The following is an 18,468-nucleotide window of genomic DNA, read 5'->3' as shown; positions in this document are numbered from 1 at the left end:
CATCACAGTCTCTTTGAAAACGGAGCTTCTCAGAATCTGTTTAACTCCACAAGGGTAGTGTGAACCAGTCCATCCCACCTCCCCCAACCTCACTACCACAAGCCAGTGGCAGCACACGTGCCAATCAATGCCAACAAGGCCAGGCCAGGCTAACCTTGTTGAACTGGAGACCCTCCCACTGCAAAGGGACAATGGGAATAAACTGGAGCCAAGAACTTTCCCTTGGGGCCAAGCTTAGTTTATTGAAGTTCAAGAAAGGGAAAAAGAGCAAAGATATGTCTTACAGAACACAACACGAACATAACAAGCACGAGCAGCTGTGGGCACCAACAGCAAAGACACAGATTTAGAAGGGAATAAAGGTTCTGGAACACCCTTGACACCAGGTCAATCAAAAGCGGCAGCAGGTCAGCTGTGCCTCGAGGCACTTCCTCCCTACCCCCACCCCACTCCCTTCTGGGCAGACCATCTTTCCTGACACCCCCTCTCCCTCCTCTGCCAGTGCCCGCCCGCCCCTCCCTCCTTTCTCTACTTCAGATAATCACCTTCATTGTCTACACTCATGCTATGTACAAGCTGTCTCCTGTTCGAATGAAAGTAAACCCAGTGAGGGCACCCAGCGCAGTGCAGTGCCCGGCACAGAGTATGCAAAATTGATCTAGTGATTGATCGGAGCCCTCAGGTTTCCTTAATAGCACCATGGACAATGGTGGTGCATTAGCAGGCTGGGTTTCTGAGGGCTGAGGTGCAATAGGTCCCTAGCCATCCCCTAATCTAGTACATGCCTATAACAAGCCAAGAATTCCCTTCTGCCTGAAGACCTCCAAGGAAAGCCTTCCCAATCACACCTCCTGAAGCACCCCAACATGGACCCCAAACTAGCTCCTGACTTCTCACCTGAAAAATAGCTGCCTGATACCAGAAAGTCACCAGTGCTTGGAAAAAAACAAAAACAAACAAAACCACACATTCCCTGCTACTCAGAAAGGATAAAGGGCCAGGCCTAAACAAGCTCACCTGATCAAAAGAAAAAGGATGCTTCCCAATTCTGCCGAGGTGGCCAAGATGAGTCTACTTACACTACCCAACAACCTGCTTCCAATCCACGTCCCAAAATCAAGCTGCTGACAGTGTACAAGTAGGTGCTTTCCAGCTGTCTGATGCAGCTGTAATATTTGCCTTGTCTCCAAGGACAACTAGCCCAGGGAGATTGATCCAGAGGCAACAAAAAGCATAGGGACTGTGAGAGGCTTGAGATCACAACCAGCTCTTTCAGAATCTTCTATTTCCAGTCTGGGACCTGAAAAACTAAGTCTTACAATATAATAGGCTACAAACGGCTAAAGGAAGCAGGAATGGGATGTAAAAATTACAAAAAAGGGACTCTTCAGAAAAGAAAAAAAAAAGTGGAATCCAAATTCACTTCTCAGTGGCTCAAATGGGGCACACTTCCTCCTTTCTCCTTCATGCTGGTAGCATGAGCTGCCCTAAAAAAAGTCCTCTCCTTTTAGCATCTAAAAGTCACCTCTCAAAGTTTGCTGCCTGTATCCCCTGTCCCAATCTCCCCATTCTGACTCCATTACCACCATTGCTAGAAGTTTCACTTTATACCAACAGCTTGATCCAATTAGTAAACCCAAGCTTGGGCAGTGCTTGAAAACCTTGCCCCAATTACCAAACTCTATATGGCAAAGGAGTAAAACTGCATATATAGGAGATGGGGTCTTGGAGTCAATTTCCCATAACTATTTATAGTAGTCCCTTGAAATGGAAACCGAGCTGGAGAAAAACTTCTCCCCAGTTGGCATTTGCCAGGGGCTTTGGTGGTCCTCTCTGCTGTGGGATGGTGACAGGAAGAGGGGTAAGTGGAGGGCAGACATACCAGGGGCCCGAGCAGCATGCATTCTTCCAGAAGCTGCCAAAAGCACTTGGCTGAGGCGGCCCAGGGTCAACAAACCTGCCTACAGACAAGCCCGTGAGCTCAGCCCACCAACTCTTAGCTATATTACAGAACTGATGACGAAGAGTGTTACAAGCGATCATCCACCTCTAAACTTGAATAATTTTTCTTCCCACAGTTCTTAGTACATAGCTTTTTAAAGAGAAAATGACCCCAAAATAAGAAATTTGCGTCTGAAGGTTTTATTCATCCGCCTTATCTTCTTAACGTCTTTTGGTGGCGGCAAACCCTAGAACAAGAACAACAAAAACTCCATTAGGCTTATCCCAACCCACATTGAGCAGCAGCTCAGTGAACCCTATGGCACTGGTCTTTTTATAAAGAGTCCAGGATGGCACCAGTCTTTTATAAAGGACTGAACACTGAGGGCCAACTCCATTTGGCACAGATGTAGCAGGCATACCACAATGCTTCAATTAAGTTATTTTTTTTTTCCCTAAGGTCAGCGTTTTCAGGCTTTCATCAAACACTTCATATAAGATAGTACTTAAAATTTTCCATTCCTCATTAACTCGATTGGTCAGAAGCCAACCTGTGGAGCAGGAAAGAACATTTAACTGCCCTTAATCATCCCTGAGTCTGAGATCTATCTCTGGTCATTCCTACTTGTGTGTCCCTGCATGGGAGAGTGCCCACCTCCTTCAAAGAGAGGGAATTGCCTCATCAGGCACCATTCCCTAGATCTGCATGGAAATGACTATCCCAGATGCAGTCACTTTAAAATAAAAAAGGCAGAGACAGGAAAAAGCTACCTATTTTATTAGTTGTAGTGACCTGTACTCTAAGGATCACCGGCAGGGAGCCCAGGCTGAAGGAGGAGGAATGACCATCAAGGCTCATAACTCACCTGACGTGGTCCTAGTCCCCGTGTCGGAGCCCGAGGAAGACCCAGAGCTCCGGGAATTAACGGGCGCGGACGGGGGCACCGGATTGTTCCAGGTGTTGAAGTACGGGGGAGGATACGCAGGATGAGTCCAGTTGTTCGACAGGGGCGTGGCTCTAGAAAGCAAGAAGGAACAACAGGGGAGGTTCAGCTCTGAAGGCTTTGCCTTGAGTTGGCAGATCAGACCCAATTCCAGAAACATCATGTTTTATATTTCAAGTTAATGTGATCATTTGGCACAGTGGGGCAGGGATCCAATGTTTACTGAAGAGCAACACAGAAATAAAATCTATCTAAACAGTGTCAGGGCCTGCTGCCCCTTCATTCTACTTTACCCTGAGACCCTCAATCTCCAGAAGTTCCTCTAAATGGACTTCACCATTCTTTTTTCTAGCTTTCTAAAGGCCCCACCTCATATAATAAATCTGCTTCAGTGCTCTGGATGTTCTTGTCCTTTTAACCATATTGGCAAGGAGCTAATTAGTTATTTAAGTCATTTGGTATTTCCTTATTATGTCTGGAGACCAGGTTTCCCTGCCTCACCCAGGTTAAAAGTGCAGCAACCATTCCCAGGTCCAACCTCACTGCCCATCAGCACAGTACCTCTGATCTGTTCCATATCGAACATGGCCAGTCAGGAACCCCCTGGGCACCTGGGGGCTTGCCATACTAGTGCCCAATTTGGTGCAGAAAGCTGATGGCTTAATCCACTGCAGCCAGAACTTCTGAGCTCAAGCAATCCACCAACTTCTGCCTCCCTAAGAGCAAGAACTACAGGAGCTTAAGAGCTTAAGGAGCCTTTTATAATATAGCTATACAGGTATTGAGTATGACTTGATAGGGGCTGACTCCCACAAATCTGATATTTGTTGTAGTTGTTTTTGAGTATGGATTCTTTCTGTATTCCACTGTTCGTGGAATTATCATAATGTCAAAGTGCTGATGGTTTTTATGAATTTTATTAACTGCCTATTATGTGCCAAGAGCTGTGTCAATCACTGCTAATTACTAATTTTTCAGTGATTCCCTGAGACATTCTAACTATTGCATCTTAAGCAAATAAGAGCAATGTTATTAACACCTCTTTGTCTATCTTTAATGCTTTTATTTCTTACTTTTGTCTTATTGCTATTGTCAGCATTTTTAAAACACATCAAGTAACAGCAGGAAAAGGAGCCTTACTCCTATTTTTATAGAGAAAGTCTGACCTCAAAATCATCAGCTCTTCTTCCTACTTTCATTAAACCAGCTGAATAAAGCTCAATTCAGTCAAACTAAAATGAAGTCAAAATTGAAAAAGATTTCCAGATGCAGAGCTCAAAAAGCTCTCCTTAAAAAGGAGAGAAGGAAATATATAAATAAGTATACCTGTTGTTTCCGAACAAGTAGCCTAAAAGGCCACCAGTCCCCAATCCAGTCCAGAATCCAGGGCCAGATTGGCCAAACGCTTGGGGACCCGTGAAAGAGTTGCCAAAGCCCCATCCGGGGGTACCCGATGCTAATGCAAACAGCAGAGACAAGTGTTAGCTCAGAATCCCCCTTCCCAGGGGAGGCCACCCCAGGACAAACCAAGCCCCATAGCCCAGAAGGAGACTGCCTTCACATAGCCTCTGACCAATCAGCTCTTAGAAAGCTTCCCCCCTGAGCCAAGATTTTCTATGAGACTCCCAGGACAAGACTCAAAGCCAGACCCTATGACTTCCAATCTACTCTTCTTTCCTCTATAATACACAGTTCATAAAAAGGAAGTTTTCTCCCAAAGGGAGACTTTCAAAGTAAAACAAAATATGTCTTCATTTTCCTTGTGTCCCCTTACCCCCATTTATCTACCCCTTTTTACCAGGTTCCCAAGTCAGTGATCCCCTCCCTATGCAGGTCTTCCTGACCATCAGATTCTCTGACTCAGCTCCCTTAACTGAGCTGAACCTCAGTTTCTTGATCAGTAAAATGAAGGGATTGGACAGGACCATCTACAAGGTTGCTCCACCTGAGATTTCACAGGATCAAGGGATTACTGCTGGAAGGAACTCTGAAGATCACCTACTTTACAAATGAAAAAAATGATCACCATTCTGGTGTGACAACATTTGTTGTTCAGTTATTTCCCATGTGGAATTTTCTTGGCAAAGATACTGCAGTGGTTTGCCGTTTCCTTCTCCAGTTCATTTTATAGATGAGGAAACTGAGGCAGACAGGATCAGGGTCAAGTGATTTGTTCAGGGGGTAACACAGCTAGGAAAAGTCTGGGGCGAAATTTGAGTCTTTCTGACTGCAGATCCAAAGCTATATCAATCCACCACCAATGTGACAACACAGCCAAGCCATATGAACACCCTAAGTCATGGCCAATGCTTCAGTCCCCCTCCAGTCTTGTTTTTTACTCTGGGGATCATAGAGACTTTCAAAATGCCCTGGAACCACCCAACCCAGCGAGCTCTGGGGGGATGGTGACATTCAGTCCTTTCCAGGGACACAGCAACAGTCACCACGCTCACAAGAGACACTGGAAGCCATCCCTTGGGGGAAAGTAGCCATAGCAACATACCTGTGAAATAGGACTTGAAGCCTGGGGGAGGAGGAGGCGGGGGTGGGGACGCCTGGAAGAACCTCTGGTGGTCCTGGGGATGCTCAGTGTAGGGCGGGGGGAGATCCTCATTCTGGGCTTTCAGAAAGAGCTTATAAACGCCCAATGCCAGCACCAGCAGGATGACGACGGCCAACAGGCCTCTGGTACTGGAGGGCACGGGGGAATCCATCTTCTCAACGTACCCGGGGAAGTAATTGGAGCCGTAGGTGTTCCCGTGGCTGTTGGTGTTGCTGCTGCCAGCATCTTTGTATTTCTTCCGGCCTTGCTCGGTCAACTCCAAGTTGAATTCCAAGCCACAGGAGCCACGGAGCACGTAGGGGTCATCAGGGTAATCATAACCTTCACAGCTCACAGCGGTCTTGCCAAATCGGTAGGACGTGTCAAGCTCTGCTTTACACTCCCACTGCAGAGGGGCCAAGAAAAGACAAGTCACCCTCCTCTTGTTATCAGGAAAGGTCCTCCCATTTCCTGGGAAGGGTACAAACAAAAAGCTGCAGGCAAATCTCTGGGCTCTGATTCTGTCTCCCTATATAAAGTGAGAACCTGGACTAGAGGGTCTCTCCAGTCTCCACAGCTAGGATCTAATAATCCTGACATTTCCTCAAGTGAGCATAAGCAGCAAAAGCTACCTGATTCTATGATGTATTAAATCTATTCTGCCTTTTTCTTGGGGAGGAGATGGGAGGGGAACTAGACCATGAGATTCCAGTGAAGAAACTCCTTTTTCTAAAGCAGATCAGCAGCTGCTTTCCCCCAGTATTTCCCAGGGTCCTGGGGGAGAGGGAGAGAAACCCCACCAGTACATATGGAAGTCTGAGCTTGAACCCAAAGAAGACTCTGAGCAGCTGAACTGCTGCTTCTCCTGACTGCAAATAAGTCCAAGTCCTCTGAAGCTGAATGGTCACAGTACATCAAGAGGAGTGAAGGAAAGGCAATAGAGGTAGCGCATTCTGAGTGATCCCCTGCATGACCCTGGAAAACCCATTTCCCTTCCTGCAACCTGAGTTTCTGCCTCTGAGACAGAAGGTATTCTGTCCTAGATCCATGACTGACCAAGCAATAGCTGGCCCTGATGGTAAGCAAGCTCCCCCCTGGAGGTTTCCTCATAGCACCCCAGCCTACCTACCCCACCCTCCCGGCCCTCCCACTGCTGGTACCTGAACGTCAAAACCATCCCAGCCTTTGTTGCGGCACTGCACGATTTCGGGGATGTGGGCCGGACATCCGGCAGAGCCCCCCAGGCACTGCAGCTGAGGGATGGGCGCAGTCCTGCGGGCAGTGGTGAAACGGTCTCGGTGCAGGGTCAAGGCCTGGATGTCCCGTAGCAGAATTTTCTCTATAGAGCAAAAGAGAGAACATCAGCATGATGCAGACAGAGGACAAGGGATCCCCAGCCTGGCTACTGCACAGAGGGGCTTCTCAGTTTCTCTCGGCCACCTCCACAGTCAGTACAGCTCCCTTGGCCTAGGGTCTGTTGCCAGAGTGACATGAAGCTCAGGGACAGAATCTGACCAGGTCAGAAAGGCAGAGGAGTTCCAGTAAAGATACAGGACAGGCAAGGTCCAAACCCCAGCCTTGACAGGGGAAAACCAAGGGGCCAGAGCAGCTGATCTCTAGGATCTGTTCCAGCTAGAAATTCAGAGATCCGAGTACTTAGGTTAGATTACAAGGAAGGGCTTAGAGATGCCACCCCCAGCACAGGGATTTATCTGACAACTTCACACACAACAGAACACATAGGAGAGAATTTTCTTACATGAAAAAAATGTCTTTTAAAAAAGTGCAATCCTGAAAAGAAATGTCAACTAAGAGATAACCATCAACTGGAGAATAAAAGATCAATAATGGTATATGAATGCTGTGAGAAATGACAAAAAAACCATGTGAACTGATGCAGAGGAAAGGGAGCAGAACCATTTATACAATTAGAGCAACACTGCAAAAATGAACAACTGTGAAAGAATTAGGAATTCTAATCAATGCAATGACCATCTGCTATTCCATAGAACTGATGAGATAGCATGCTACTCACCTCCTGACAAACAGTGGATGGACTCAACATGCAGAAACAGATGCTTTCTGAACATAGCCAGAATGGGCATTTGTTTTGCTTATCTATATTTATGACAAAAACTATATGTAACAATATTTATTACAAAAGTTTTGTAGAGATAATTTTGTAGCTTCAAAAGGTAAAAAGGAAAGAAAATAAATGCTCATGGATTGAAAAAAAATTAGCTAAAAAATGAAAGAAAAAGAATGACTGCTGAGGTAGAAATTATGGGAGCCCTGTGAGGAAGTAACTATTCCACCCTAGAGTTTGTGATCTAGAAAAAAAGGAAATTTTATCATAATTTGAAATGATCCCAAAATCTGAGCAAAGCAGATTTCAAAGGGTTCAAAGAAAAGATAGGTAGCATCTCATAGACTAAGATGCTTCAGAAGGAGTCAGTCCAGGAAAGATGAAAGATGCTCAAACATAAAGTTCTAAAGACACAAAAGGAAACAATTTCAATGAAAAAGAAAAAATAAAATCCATCTTTAGAGATGTATGTGGATGCACAGGGAAGTCACCAACTCATAGATTTTAAAAAGAAATGCAAAGTAGATGGAAGCAAGGCCAGTGACAGGAAATGAATATGAAAGCCTGGCACTTTCCTATAAAAAGTGTCAGGACAATTAATGGCTTTGACAAAGAAACAGGTTACAAAAGATACCCTCAAAAAGCAACAGCATTTTTATAGAATAATAAAAATGGAAAATTCCATTCCAAATAACTACAAATTGCATAAAGTAACTGGGGATATATCTAACAAAGCACATGAGACTTGTACAAATTGCTCCTTCATAGAAATAAAGAACAGCTTAAACAATTGGAGGACTAGTAAGGTACTCATGGGGCTGAGTTAATATCAAAACTATCAATGGTAATTTATACTTTTAATACATTTCAATCAATATCAAAGGAATATTTTATAAAATGATAAAATTCATGTGGAAAAAAATAAGAGATGCAGAATATCACATGAAGGGAGAAAAAAAGATAGGGATGAGGTGGGGAGGTGTATAAAACCTCAGTCATCAAAACTATCTGGTGTTGGTTAGAAAAGAGAGGCAGCTCAGTTAGAACAGACTATACTGGGAAGAACCAGGAATAACAGAATTCAAAAAAACCTAGAAAACATGAACTATTTGGGGAACAACTCCTTAAGTTACATTAAGAAATATATTCTTAATCAAAAACTATGTATAAAATTCTTGCAATAAAAATTTGGTTTATATAAATAATTCTATTTCAAAAAAAGAAATCCAAAACTATCAACAGCCATATGAAAATGCCCCAAATTGCTAATAAAGAAGAGAACTGCAAATTTAAACAATTCTGGGGTTCCACCTCATACCCATCAGATTGGCAAAGACAACAAAAAAAAAAAAACCCAGAAAATAACATTGCTGGAAGTGCGGGGAAACGGGCATGATGATATGTTTGTTGTTGCTGGAACTGTGATGTAGTTCAACACCTCTGGAAATTATGTTCCCCTTAATCCAATTCCTAGGCATATTTATACATCCCAAAGAAAGAAGCATATACAAAGATATTTAAAGCACTTTTTTGTTATAGCAAAGAACCGGCAACAAAGTAAATTCCCACCAACTGGAAGGACCAAATTATGGCATACAAATTATTACTGTACCCCACGAAATGATAGAAGGGATAAATTCAAACTAACCTGGGAAGAAGACTTACATGAACAGGGTGAAGAAAGCAGATCCAGAACAATTCACATAATGACTACAATAATGCAAAGGAAGACAAATCCCAGAGGAGCAGAGCATGCCCCCCACCCCTGATATGGTGGTAGAATGGAGGTGCACATTGGTACTTACCTTTTCAGACATGGCCAAGTAGAGAGCAGAAGGAAAGGTTAGGAGAGGACACAAACAAGTATTGCCACTATGTTGTTAAATTTGATACACAGTTTTAAAAAGCAAGCTGTATATAGCAAAGATTCACGCTTTGTGTGGACAAAATCATCTTTTTTCTTTTTCAAACACAATGTTATTTGTAAATAGAAATGTTTGTGTTTGTTGGAGTTTGTTTTGTATGTTCACTAGCCAAAGCTGTCTCCTTTAGAATGCAATCTCCTTGAGGGCAGCATCTCTTCCGTTCTTCACTTTTGTATCCCTAGCCACTAGCACAATGCCTGGTTGGCACTTAAGAAGCACTTGCTGACTGAGTTCATTGGAACACTTATTAGCTTTGAGAACCTGAACAGGTCACTGGACCTTCCTAATTTCCTCATCCATAAAATGAGGTGGTTGGCCTCTTTTCCAGCTCTAAATTTATGGCCCTCTAAGTCACTCCCCTGAGTCTCAGGAAAGCACTTTGTATACCTTGAAACCCAACAAAAATAACAGTGCTTGTTATGTGAGCACTTAAAATGGGGATATAAAGTTATCCAAACTTCCCGTAAATGGGCTGCTGCTAAAAAAGAAAATATTCATATGATAATAATAAGTATACAAAGTTTTAAGATTGGCAAAGCATTTTAAATACCTCATTTGATCCCAACAACAACCTTCAGAAGCAGGGGTTATTATAATCTCCATTTTACAAATGAGGAAACAATCTGGAGTGTTAATTATCTAGGGTCACGTGATTAAATATGTCCAAGGCCAGCTTAGAATTCAGGCCTCCCTGACATCAGGAAATGGCTCTATCTACTGTGCTGCACAGCTGACTTGTATATGAAGTATCTTCCAGGAATGATAAAGTGATTGATTTGAAATAAGAAGGTTATTTGATACACTAAAAAAATGGTATCTGAGAATTATTTTTGGATATCTGGATCCCTGACTTAAAATATGAAGTTGCTGGATTCCTGGTCAGAGATGGAATCTAATATCTAATAACAAAAAATGTATTTGCCAGGCATTTTAAAAATCTACTCATAAGGACATTAAACCAAAAAGAATGGAGGAGGAAGAGTATCCCCCTGTAAGCTAGATATTATGGAAAGTAACCACAAAAAAAAAAGAAAAATAACCCCAACACACTCAGAAATTCACAAGACAAAATAAAAGAAAGAAGTACTACTAAAAATAAACAAACAAAAATCTGTGACCTAGAGAGCACACACACAAATATCGTCTAGGGGTCCTCAAACTACGGCCTGCAGGCCAGGTGCAGTAGCTGAGGACGATTATCCCCCTCACCCAGGGCTATGAAGTTTCTTTATTTAAAGGCCTACAAAACAAAGTTTTTGTTTTTATTATAGTCCAGCCCTCCAACAATCTGAGGGACAGTGAACTGGCCCCCTATTTTAAAAATTTGAGGACCCATAACTAGAGTTAAAGCAACAAACAAGAATTCTCACTCAAGAGGGCATATTTGATCTCAAGATAGGTAGCACTGAGGCTCGCTGGGATGAAACCTGTAACTGTACATGGCTCTGGATAGGCACACCTTATTTGACATAACAAAGTAAACATAAGCAGGGCTTAGATGGGAAGACATTCAGAAACCACAAAGGAAAGGAAGCATGGTAAAGATTATTTGGGCAAAGGTCAAAGGAGGGAGAAACAACACTGAATTTGTCACTAGAATATGCCAGAAACTACCTGGCCAGAAGGAAGAAACAGATGAAGAGGAACAGATCCCAAGCCTGACACAGAAGTATCATACAGGAGTGATGAAAAACTTCAATATCCTGATATGTGCTGGACCTCAAAAAAGCTGAGTCACGATTAACTTCTTGATCTGCCTTAATGATTATTTCATCCTTCAAAAGGGCCAAAAAAGGGAAATTATATTCTAAATCTCATTCTCACTCACAAGGAGAAACTGGTTGCTGAGGCGGAAATGATGAAAAACCTGAAGAATAAGTGACCACACAGTCAGACAAGATCAAGAAAAAACATATTTTGAAGACTTCAGAGGGAACATAGGGAGGATGAGGAGGATCCCATGGATTAGGAGATTCTCACAGATAAAATTTTAAAGACCCATGGAAACAATTCCAAATAGGAAGAATAATAATTGGCATTTCTATAGTACTTTAAGGTCTGCAAAGCATTTATATCTCATTTGATCCTCACAATATACTACGGAGGTAGATACTATGATTATCCTCATTTTACAACTGAAAACACTGAGGCTAAGAGACATCAAATGATTTGTGCAGGGTCACAAAGCTCAAAGACCTAAATCTTAAATGTTGGAAATGGATTTGAATTCAGGTCATCTTGATTCCAAGTCCAGTGATCTATCCACTGTGCTACCTAAAATCTATTTATCTGAGAATGATATGCAAAGGGAATACAAAGGGAACTCCCAAAGCCAACTTAAATAGTAAAAAGAAACATAGAGAAGATAAAATCAAGGTCAAGTAACAGAGAATGACAACAAGAGTGTAATGCAGTCTCATAAAAATAAAAAATTAGGCTTAGATATTGAGTTAGAATTCTAACTCTTAACTCCACATTAAGGATGCTAAACACAGAATGTGCAGAAGTTAGGAAAGAAATTTAAGAGCAACAACAACAAAAAAAGAATTTTTGGTACATTGAGAGAAATGAGAGGATTAAAGAAAAGTTCACAGAATCTTTGTATGGTATGGGAAGATGACAACTGGCAAAAGAGAGAAAGCAATTCTTATTTTGTTTGTTTTTTTCCCAAAAAGGGAATGGCCTTGACTGCAAATTGACAGAACAAAAATGACTAACAAAGAGGAGATATTGAACATAAGACACTCAAGATAAGTAAGGAGAGGGTAAGAAACAGCTAGTTACACTGGATGAATTTAAGTCACTTAGTGTAAAAGAGCATCTAACATGATGGCTGATCTACCATCAGTGATAGTTCAAAGAACACACTGCAAAAAGGCAGATGTCATCTGGATTTTTCAAAAAGGGAAGATAATAGTCATTGAACTATAGGGCCAGTGATCTTCTCCCTGATGATTCATTCTATAATTGTCCCAGAACTGAAACAGATGATTGGTGCATAACTAGAAAGAAGCAATAATTCCAAGACACCAGCCTAGTGTCATCATCAACCACAAGCCATGCCAGACTAACCTCACTTCCTTTTTGGGAAAGGATTACTAAACTAGGTGGATTGCAAGTTTTTGATATAATATCTCCTGCTATTCTTGGGGAGAAAATAGTAAGATATAAACTATTTATAATATAATCAAGTGGATTCCAAGCTTATTAGATGGCAGGATTCAAGGAGTAATTGTTAATGGTTCAATATTAGGGTGGCATACCTAAGCAACCATGCAGGTCCATTTGTCAAAAGAGTAGTAGTAGCTTAGGAAGCTGTGTTTGGCCCCTTACTGTGCAACATCTTTAATAAAAATTTGGATAAAGGTATGATGGTGAGAGTTCATCAAGTTTGCAAATGGCACAAAGTTGGGGAGATGGGATGGCTAACACATCCAAGGGTAAATCAGAATTCAAAAGTCCCTTGACTACCTAGAACTTTGGGCTAAGATTAATAAAAGTAAAGTTCAAGAGGCCTCAATGTAAAGCTATGCACCTGGGTTCAAAAAGCCAATTTCACAAATATAAAAGAGACATGGATAAAGGACAATGATTCTGAAAGAGGTGGGGGTGGATTTTAGGGGTCTACAAGCTCAATAAGTTAGCGATGTGATGTGGTAGCCAAAAAAGTTAATGGAAGCATGGGGGCAGAGCTGCCAGGAAGAAGGAAATGATGGTCCAATTGGACCTAGACCTCATCTAAAAGAAAATGTTCTCATTCTGACCATCACAAATTTAAAAGGGCATGAATAAGCTGGACAGGACTCAAAAGAGGGCAACCATGAAGGTCTTCAAGTCCATTACATGAGGAATTGCTAAAGGAACTGGGGATGTCTATAGCCTGGAGAAGAAAAGACTGGTGAGGAAGAGATGAGCTTGGGGACAGAATCGGCAGCAGTAGGTAGAAAGAAATTTCATGGAAGCCAATTTAAGCCTGCTCTCCAGCTGTCCCACTAAAAGTGGAATGGCATATCTGCCTGAAGTGTTGGATTCCCCTAAATTAGAAAATCACTTGTCATAATGGGAATTCCTTTTGCATGTGGGTTTAGAGTTAGCCACTCATATTCTGTGACCAGGTTCAAACCCTAATTCTGCTGCTTGCAGAGAAGGTGCTAACCCACATTGGGAGAGGGAGTATACTTATCCAAAAGCTCCCTATGCCAGAGAAATCAAAAATCCAGCCTGACCTGGGCCCTCTTCTCTTCCTGCTCTATACCTTTCCAAGTGAGCTCATCAGATCCAATGTTCATCTCCTCCATGCACATGACATCCAGCCCCAGCCTCTCTCCTGAGAGACAACCAATCCACTACCAACTGCCTCATGGAATATATGTCACACAGACATCCCAACTCAATGTGTTCAAAAAAGAACTCCTCTCTCCCCCAAAACCACTCTATTCTTAACTGTCAAGAGGATCACCATCTTCCCAGTTACCTCAGCTTACAACCTGGATACCATCCTCAACTCCCACAGTCAACCAGCTGCCAAATCTTATCTTGGAGTTTCAAAATACCTCTTTTATCTATTTTCTCTCCACTCACCTGTCAAAATCCTACCTCAAGATTTCATCATTTCCTACCTAGACCATTACAATAGCCTCTTAATTGGTTTCCTTTCTTCAGAGTTTCTTCCCCCTCCAATTCATCCTCTACTCAACTACCAACATGATTTTTCCAAAGCATAAGTCTGACCCTGCTAATTTGCTGACTCACCTATATGCTTCTCACCAATCACAGCCATCTTTGGACCACCATGGGAGGTAGAGGTCCAGGCTCAAAAAAGGGATGGGCCATGAGTAAGGAAAGCACCAAGGATAGTGATCCAAAAGCCATACAACATGTTGACCCAGACAGACCACATCAAACTGTCACCCAGGAGAAATGCCTAATGGTCACTCAACTGAACATGTCCTAAAAATTTTGCAAAAAACAGCAAACTTCCACACTGTGCACATAGACTTCCATGCTAAGAGCCCCAGGACACCTCTGTAAAGAAATTATTATTGTAGATATTTTTATCCCCATTTGACAGGTGAGGAAACTGAGGCACATAGAAGTGAGGTGATTAATCAAGGGTTACTTATATAAAAGTATGAAAGATAAAGGGGACTTATTTATACCCCAGTAACTCTTTAAAGGGTAGCATAATTCATTATGAAAAATAAATTAATCACTTTATCTTCAATTTAGATAACACTAGATGGTTAAACACCCTGAGAATGGGGACTGTATTTGATTTTTTTCCCATTGTAAAATTAATGGTTAGTAGGGTCTGGCATCTAGTTTACATTTAATACATGACTGTTGCTTAACTGATTAAATTTCATTCTGGAAACAACAGAATGTTGTTTAGCCACAGAATGTGTAGTAGCCACAGAAGTTTTCGAAGACTATTCCGTCAGCATGCAAAAGATGGATTAAAGAAAAGGACACAGTGGATGGAGTACTGGGATTTAAATCAGCAGGACCTGTGTTCAAATCCAACCTTAGACCTTACTAACAATGTGACCAGGATCAAGTAAGTCACTTCACTTCTCTGGGTGAGGGATGTAGAAGACCCTTACCCAAAATGACTACTCAGAGATCACTCAGTAGAAGGCAGAAAAGTTGTTTATTGAAAACCTCCGGAGGATGAGCCGTCCCATCGTGAGATAAGAAAGAGAAAGCTCTTGGTAGGAGGGCTAAAGAAGTAGTAAAGATACATGGCTTTTATACAAGAAATTACATCACAAGTAAGAGAACATTGAAAAGGGGAGGGGAAGGCATCTAATTGGTTGTTGCTATTTGAGAAGGCTCGAATGGAAGGTTTCTGTTTCCCTGAAATCTCCTGATTTCAAGGAAACAGAAAGTCAGGCCTTCAGGCTTAATCAAGCAGATAGTGGTCCAGCTAATAGACTAAATATCTAAAAATGTCAAATGCCAATAAATGTCATCAGCTCAGGTTAAGTAAATATGTTTCTAGCTGGCCAAGGCTCAAGTAAATATGAGCCTGCACATATTATACAGGTCATAGGGGAAACACAGAAATAATAAAATACAGAAAAAGAATTCATATATTCCTGTAAGTTCTTCACCTTATCTATTCCCCACATCTACCTCAGATTCATCTGTAAAATGGAATAACATCTATTTCACAGGACTACAACGAGGATTTTCTAAAATGACATTAATGCTTGTAAAAACATGATAGTTGCCACTATCATTCAGTGTAGACCAGGAACAATAGAGCTAATCTACTAAACCTTTAAATTAAATTTAAATTTTACCACTAGGTAAGGGTATAGAGACAAAGCATCTTGGCCTCTCAGCTAAGTCACAACAGAACAGGCTTCTTCCCTCAACTGTAAAATGAGGATAAAGAGACCTGGCTCACCCACCTCACAGGACCAGGTAAAGTGCTACTATAAAAAATAAAAAGCATGGTGAATAAAATCAGCCAGCCAGCAAGGGCCAGTCAGCGCCCCACCTCTTCTCTCCCCCCCACCTCGTCTCTTCCCTTCCCTATCCCCACCCCCACTTTGTCAGACAAAGGATTTCTGCCGATTTCATCAGCCAAAGACAGGTGAACAAAGGGGACCAAAGCCAGGTTAGAAGCAGCTCTGGTGGCTCACAGGCTAATGAGGAAGCAGAGAGAGAAGGGGGAAGCAGAAATATGGAGGATCTGAATAATACGCATTATGGCAACAGAGGACCAGACACCACCCCCACTTTCACCCGCAGTGTGGGAGGGGGGAAGAGAAGCAGGGGGGCGGGGATTAGAAAGGAGGGGCAAAGGGATGGATGGATGGATGGCTGCGGCCACAGGGGAGGGGGCCTCAAAAAGAAGGAATGGGGATGGTGGCAAGGGATGGAAAGAACCAGGGAGGAGGAATGACACTGGAGGGGGAAGGAGAGGAGCATGAAGAGGCGAAGGAAGGGGGCCAGGAACGGATGGAGGGAGGAGATAATGTCAGAAAGGATGGAGAGAAGGGTGGAGGTAGGGGGAGTCAGTCGAGAAGGATTACAGCTGGGTGAATGGAGTGGGGAGGGGAGGGAGACGAGGTGGGGGGTCAGACTAAAGGAGAATGAGGATAGGGAAAGAGAGAGAAGGGAGTCAGACGGGAGAAGGTAAAAAGCAGTGAGGATGGAGAGGAGGGGGTGATGTCGAGAAAGCTGGAAAGAAGGGGGGGGAGGGGGATAATGGCGAGGAGGGGAGAGGATAGAGAAGGTGGAGGGAGATGAACAGTAGAGGATGGTAGAAGGAGATACGCATTATCTTCTTCCATAAGAAGGCGGGGAGGAGAGCTGGAGAAGAAGGGGAATGATGACAAGGAGACTTCGAGAAGAGGAGGATGACGGGGGCTCCTCCAGGGAGAGCCAAGGGGGCTGGAGGGCTCCTCCAGTGGGGAGCAACGGAGGGGTACCTCGGAGAAGGGGAGGGGGTTGGAGCAGGGGCCTCACCGGACTGGTCCCAGGCGAGGGCGGGGCTGGGCCGCGGCAGCAGCAACAGCACGAAGAGGGCGCAGAGCAGGGGCAGGCAGCGACGGCCCCCCCAGAGCGGGGCCAGGGCTGCGGGCGCCATGGAGCCGGCGCGCGGGGGTCGGGGGGCCAGTGGACTAGCGCAGAGACTTGGCGGGGGGCGGCGGAAGGAGCTCAACGAAATCCGACGTCCCGAAGCTGCAGACGTTCTAGAATGGTGCAGCAGACAGACTGCGGCGAGGGGCGGAGGGAGCTCGCGACGCTCGCCTCGGTCCCGTTTGCTGCGACACTGGGGCGGTGCCACGTCTCGGCCTCCGAATGGATGCTTCTGCCTCACGCCCGGCCTCCTCCCCGCCCTGCCCTGGGCCCGAGAGGAGCGAGAGCCAGCCAGGGATCTCCGCCCCAACGGGCACCGCCGGGCAGTTGCGCAGGCGCCTTGGGAAGCGAGTGGAGCTTCATCACCCTGTCACTTCAATCTCCATACTTCCTTCCATCTCCCTCGGCCTAGAACTACCCCCTGCGGAGCAGCCCCGGGCCAGCCCGGGAACGAAAAGATCCCAGCCCTCTGTTCCCGGACTTTCCTGGACTGAAGCTTGCCTTCTCCTCTCCCCCGCCCCTTTCTCCTAGGTGTCCGTCTCTCCCCGCAGGCACAAGCACTTAGGTGTCAACAATAGCTTGTCTCGATAGAGACGGCAAATAATACAAATAACGTCAGCTAGAACTCTGCAAAACACCTTACAAATAATCCCTTATTTGATCTGCGTTACAACCCTGGAAAATTCGGGGGAAATTCTTCATTTCACAGAGGAGGAAACTGAGGCAAATGGTGATTACCCGACTTGCCCAGGATCACCCCATTAGTGTCTGAGGCAGTATTTGAACTCAAGTCCTCTAAGCACTTTGAGCACCGCAGCATAGGTACCGGCCTTATTAATGCCCACTACGTGCTGGGCACTCTATATAAAGATAAATGTGAAGGAAAGACAACGCGTATATTAATAGGTGGTCTCAAAAGTCTTAGTACAGTTTTGAACTATCAAAATTTAATTTATGCTTAATGATTGGTAAATTTATAATTATATTAATAGAATTATTTTATATTACACTATGACATATAGTTTAATATAATAGATTATTATATTGCACATAATTGATAAACAATACATATATTAAATATATATTAAAGCTTAAAATTAAATTAAAATTTGGGGGACTGCCTTCATTAGCATATATAGTATATATAGAATACACATTGTATAGTTCACAAACAACTATATAGATTGTGTGTGTACTAGATACATACTGTATCTCTCCATAAATAAGATACAAAATAAACAAAGGAAGATTGGGGGGAAGCCACCTAAAGACTAGAAGAGGAAAGGCTTGGGTAGAAGGTGGCTGCAACAAATGGAAGTAGAGGGTCACAATCTCAGAGCTGGAAAGACTATCAGAAGCATCTGGTCTTACTAAACAAATACCCTGTATAATGCACCCAAATAGTGGTCTTCCAGCATCACCTGAAAGATGGCATGT

General features: G+C 43.4%; 1 protein-coding gene across 1 annotated transcript; it reads right to left on the bottom strand.

The window, feature by feature from the left end:
* Positions 1 to 216: 216 nt before the first annotated feature.
* SARAF (store-operated calcium entry associated regulatory factor) lies at positions 217 to 17,567 on the bottom strand. Its single transcript, XM_003772793.3, has 6 exons — positions 16,918 to 17,567; positions 6,588 to 6,766; positions 5,389 to 5,833; positions 4,212 to 4,341; positions 2,808 to 2,959; positions 217 to 2,189 (listed from the first exon to the last, which is right to left on the bottom strand). Exons 1-6 carry the CDS (start codon positions 17,036 to 17,038, stop codon positions 2,164 to 2,166), a joined length of 1,053 nt encoding a protein of 350 aa, XP_003772841.1. The 5' UTR covers positions 17,039 to 17,567; the 3' UTR covers positions 217 to 2,163.
* Between the last annotated feature and the right edge of the window lie 901 nt (positions 17,568 to 18,468).

The sequence above is a fragment of the Sarcophilus harrisii genome, chromosome 6 (genome assembly GCF_902635505.1).
Source record: "Sarcophilus harrisii chromosome 6, mSarHar1.11, whole genome shotgun sequence".
Taxonomy (NCBI): domain Eukaryota; kingdom Metazoa; phylum Chordata; class Mammalia; order Dasyuromorphia; family Dasyuridae; genus Sarcophilus; species Sarcophilus harrisii.
This window is presented reverse-complemented; position numbering and strand designations above follow the sequence as displayed.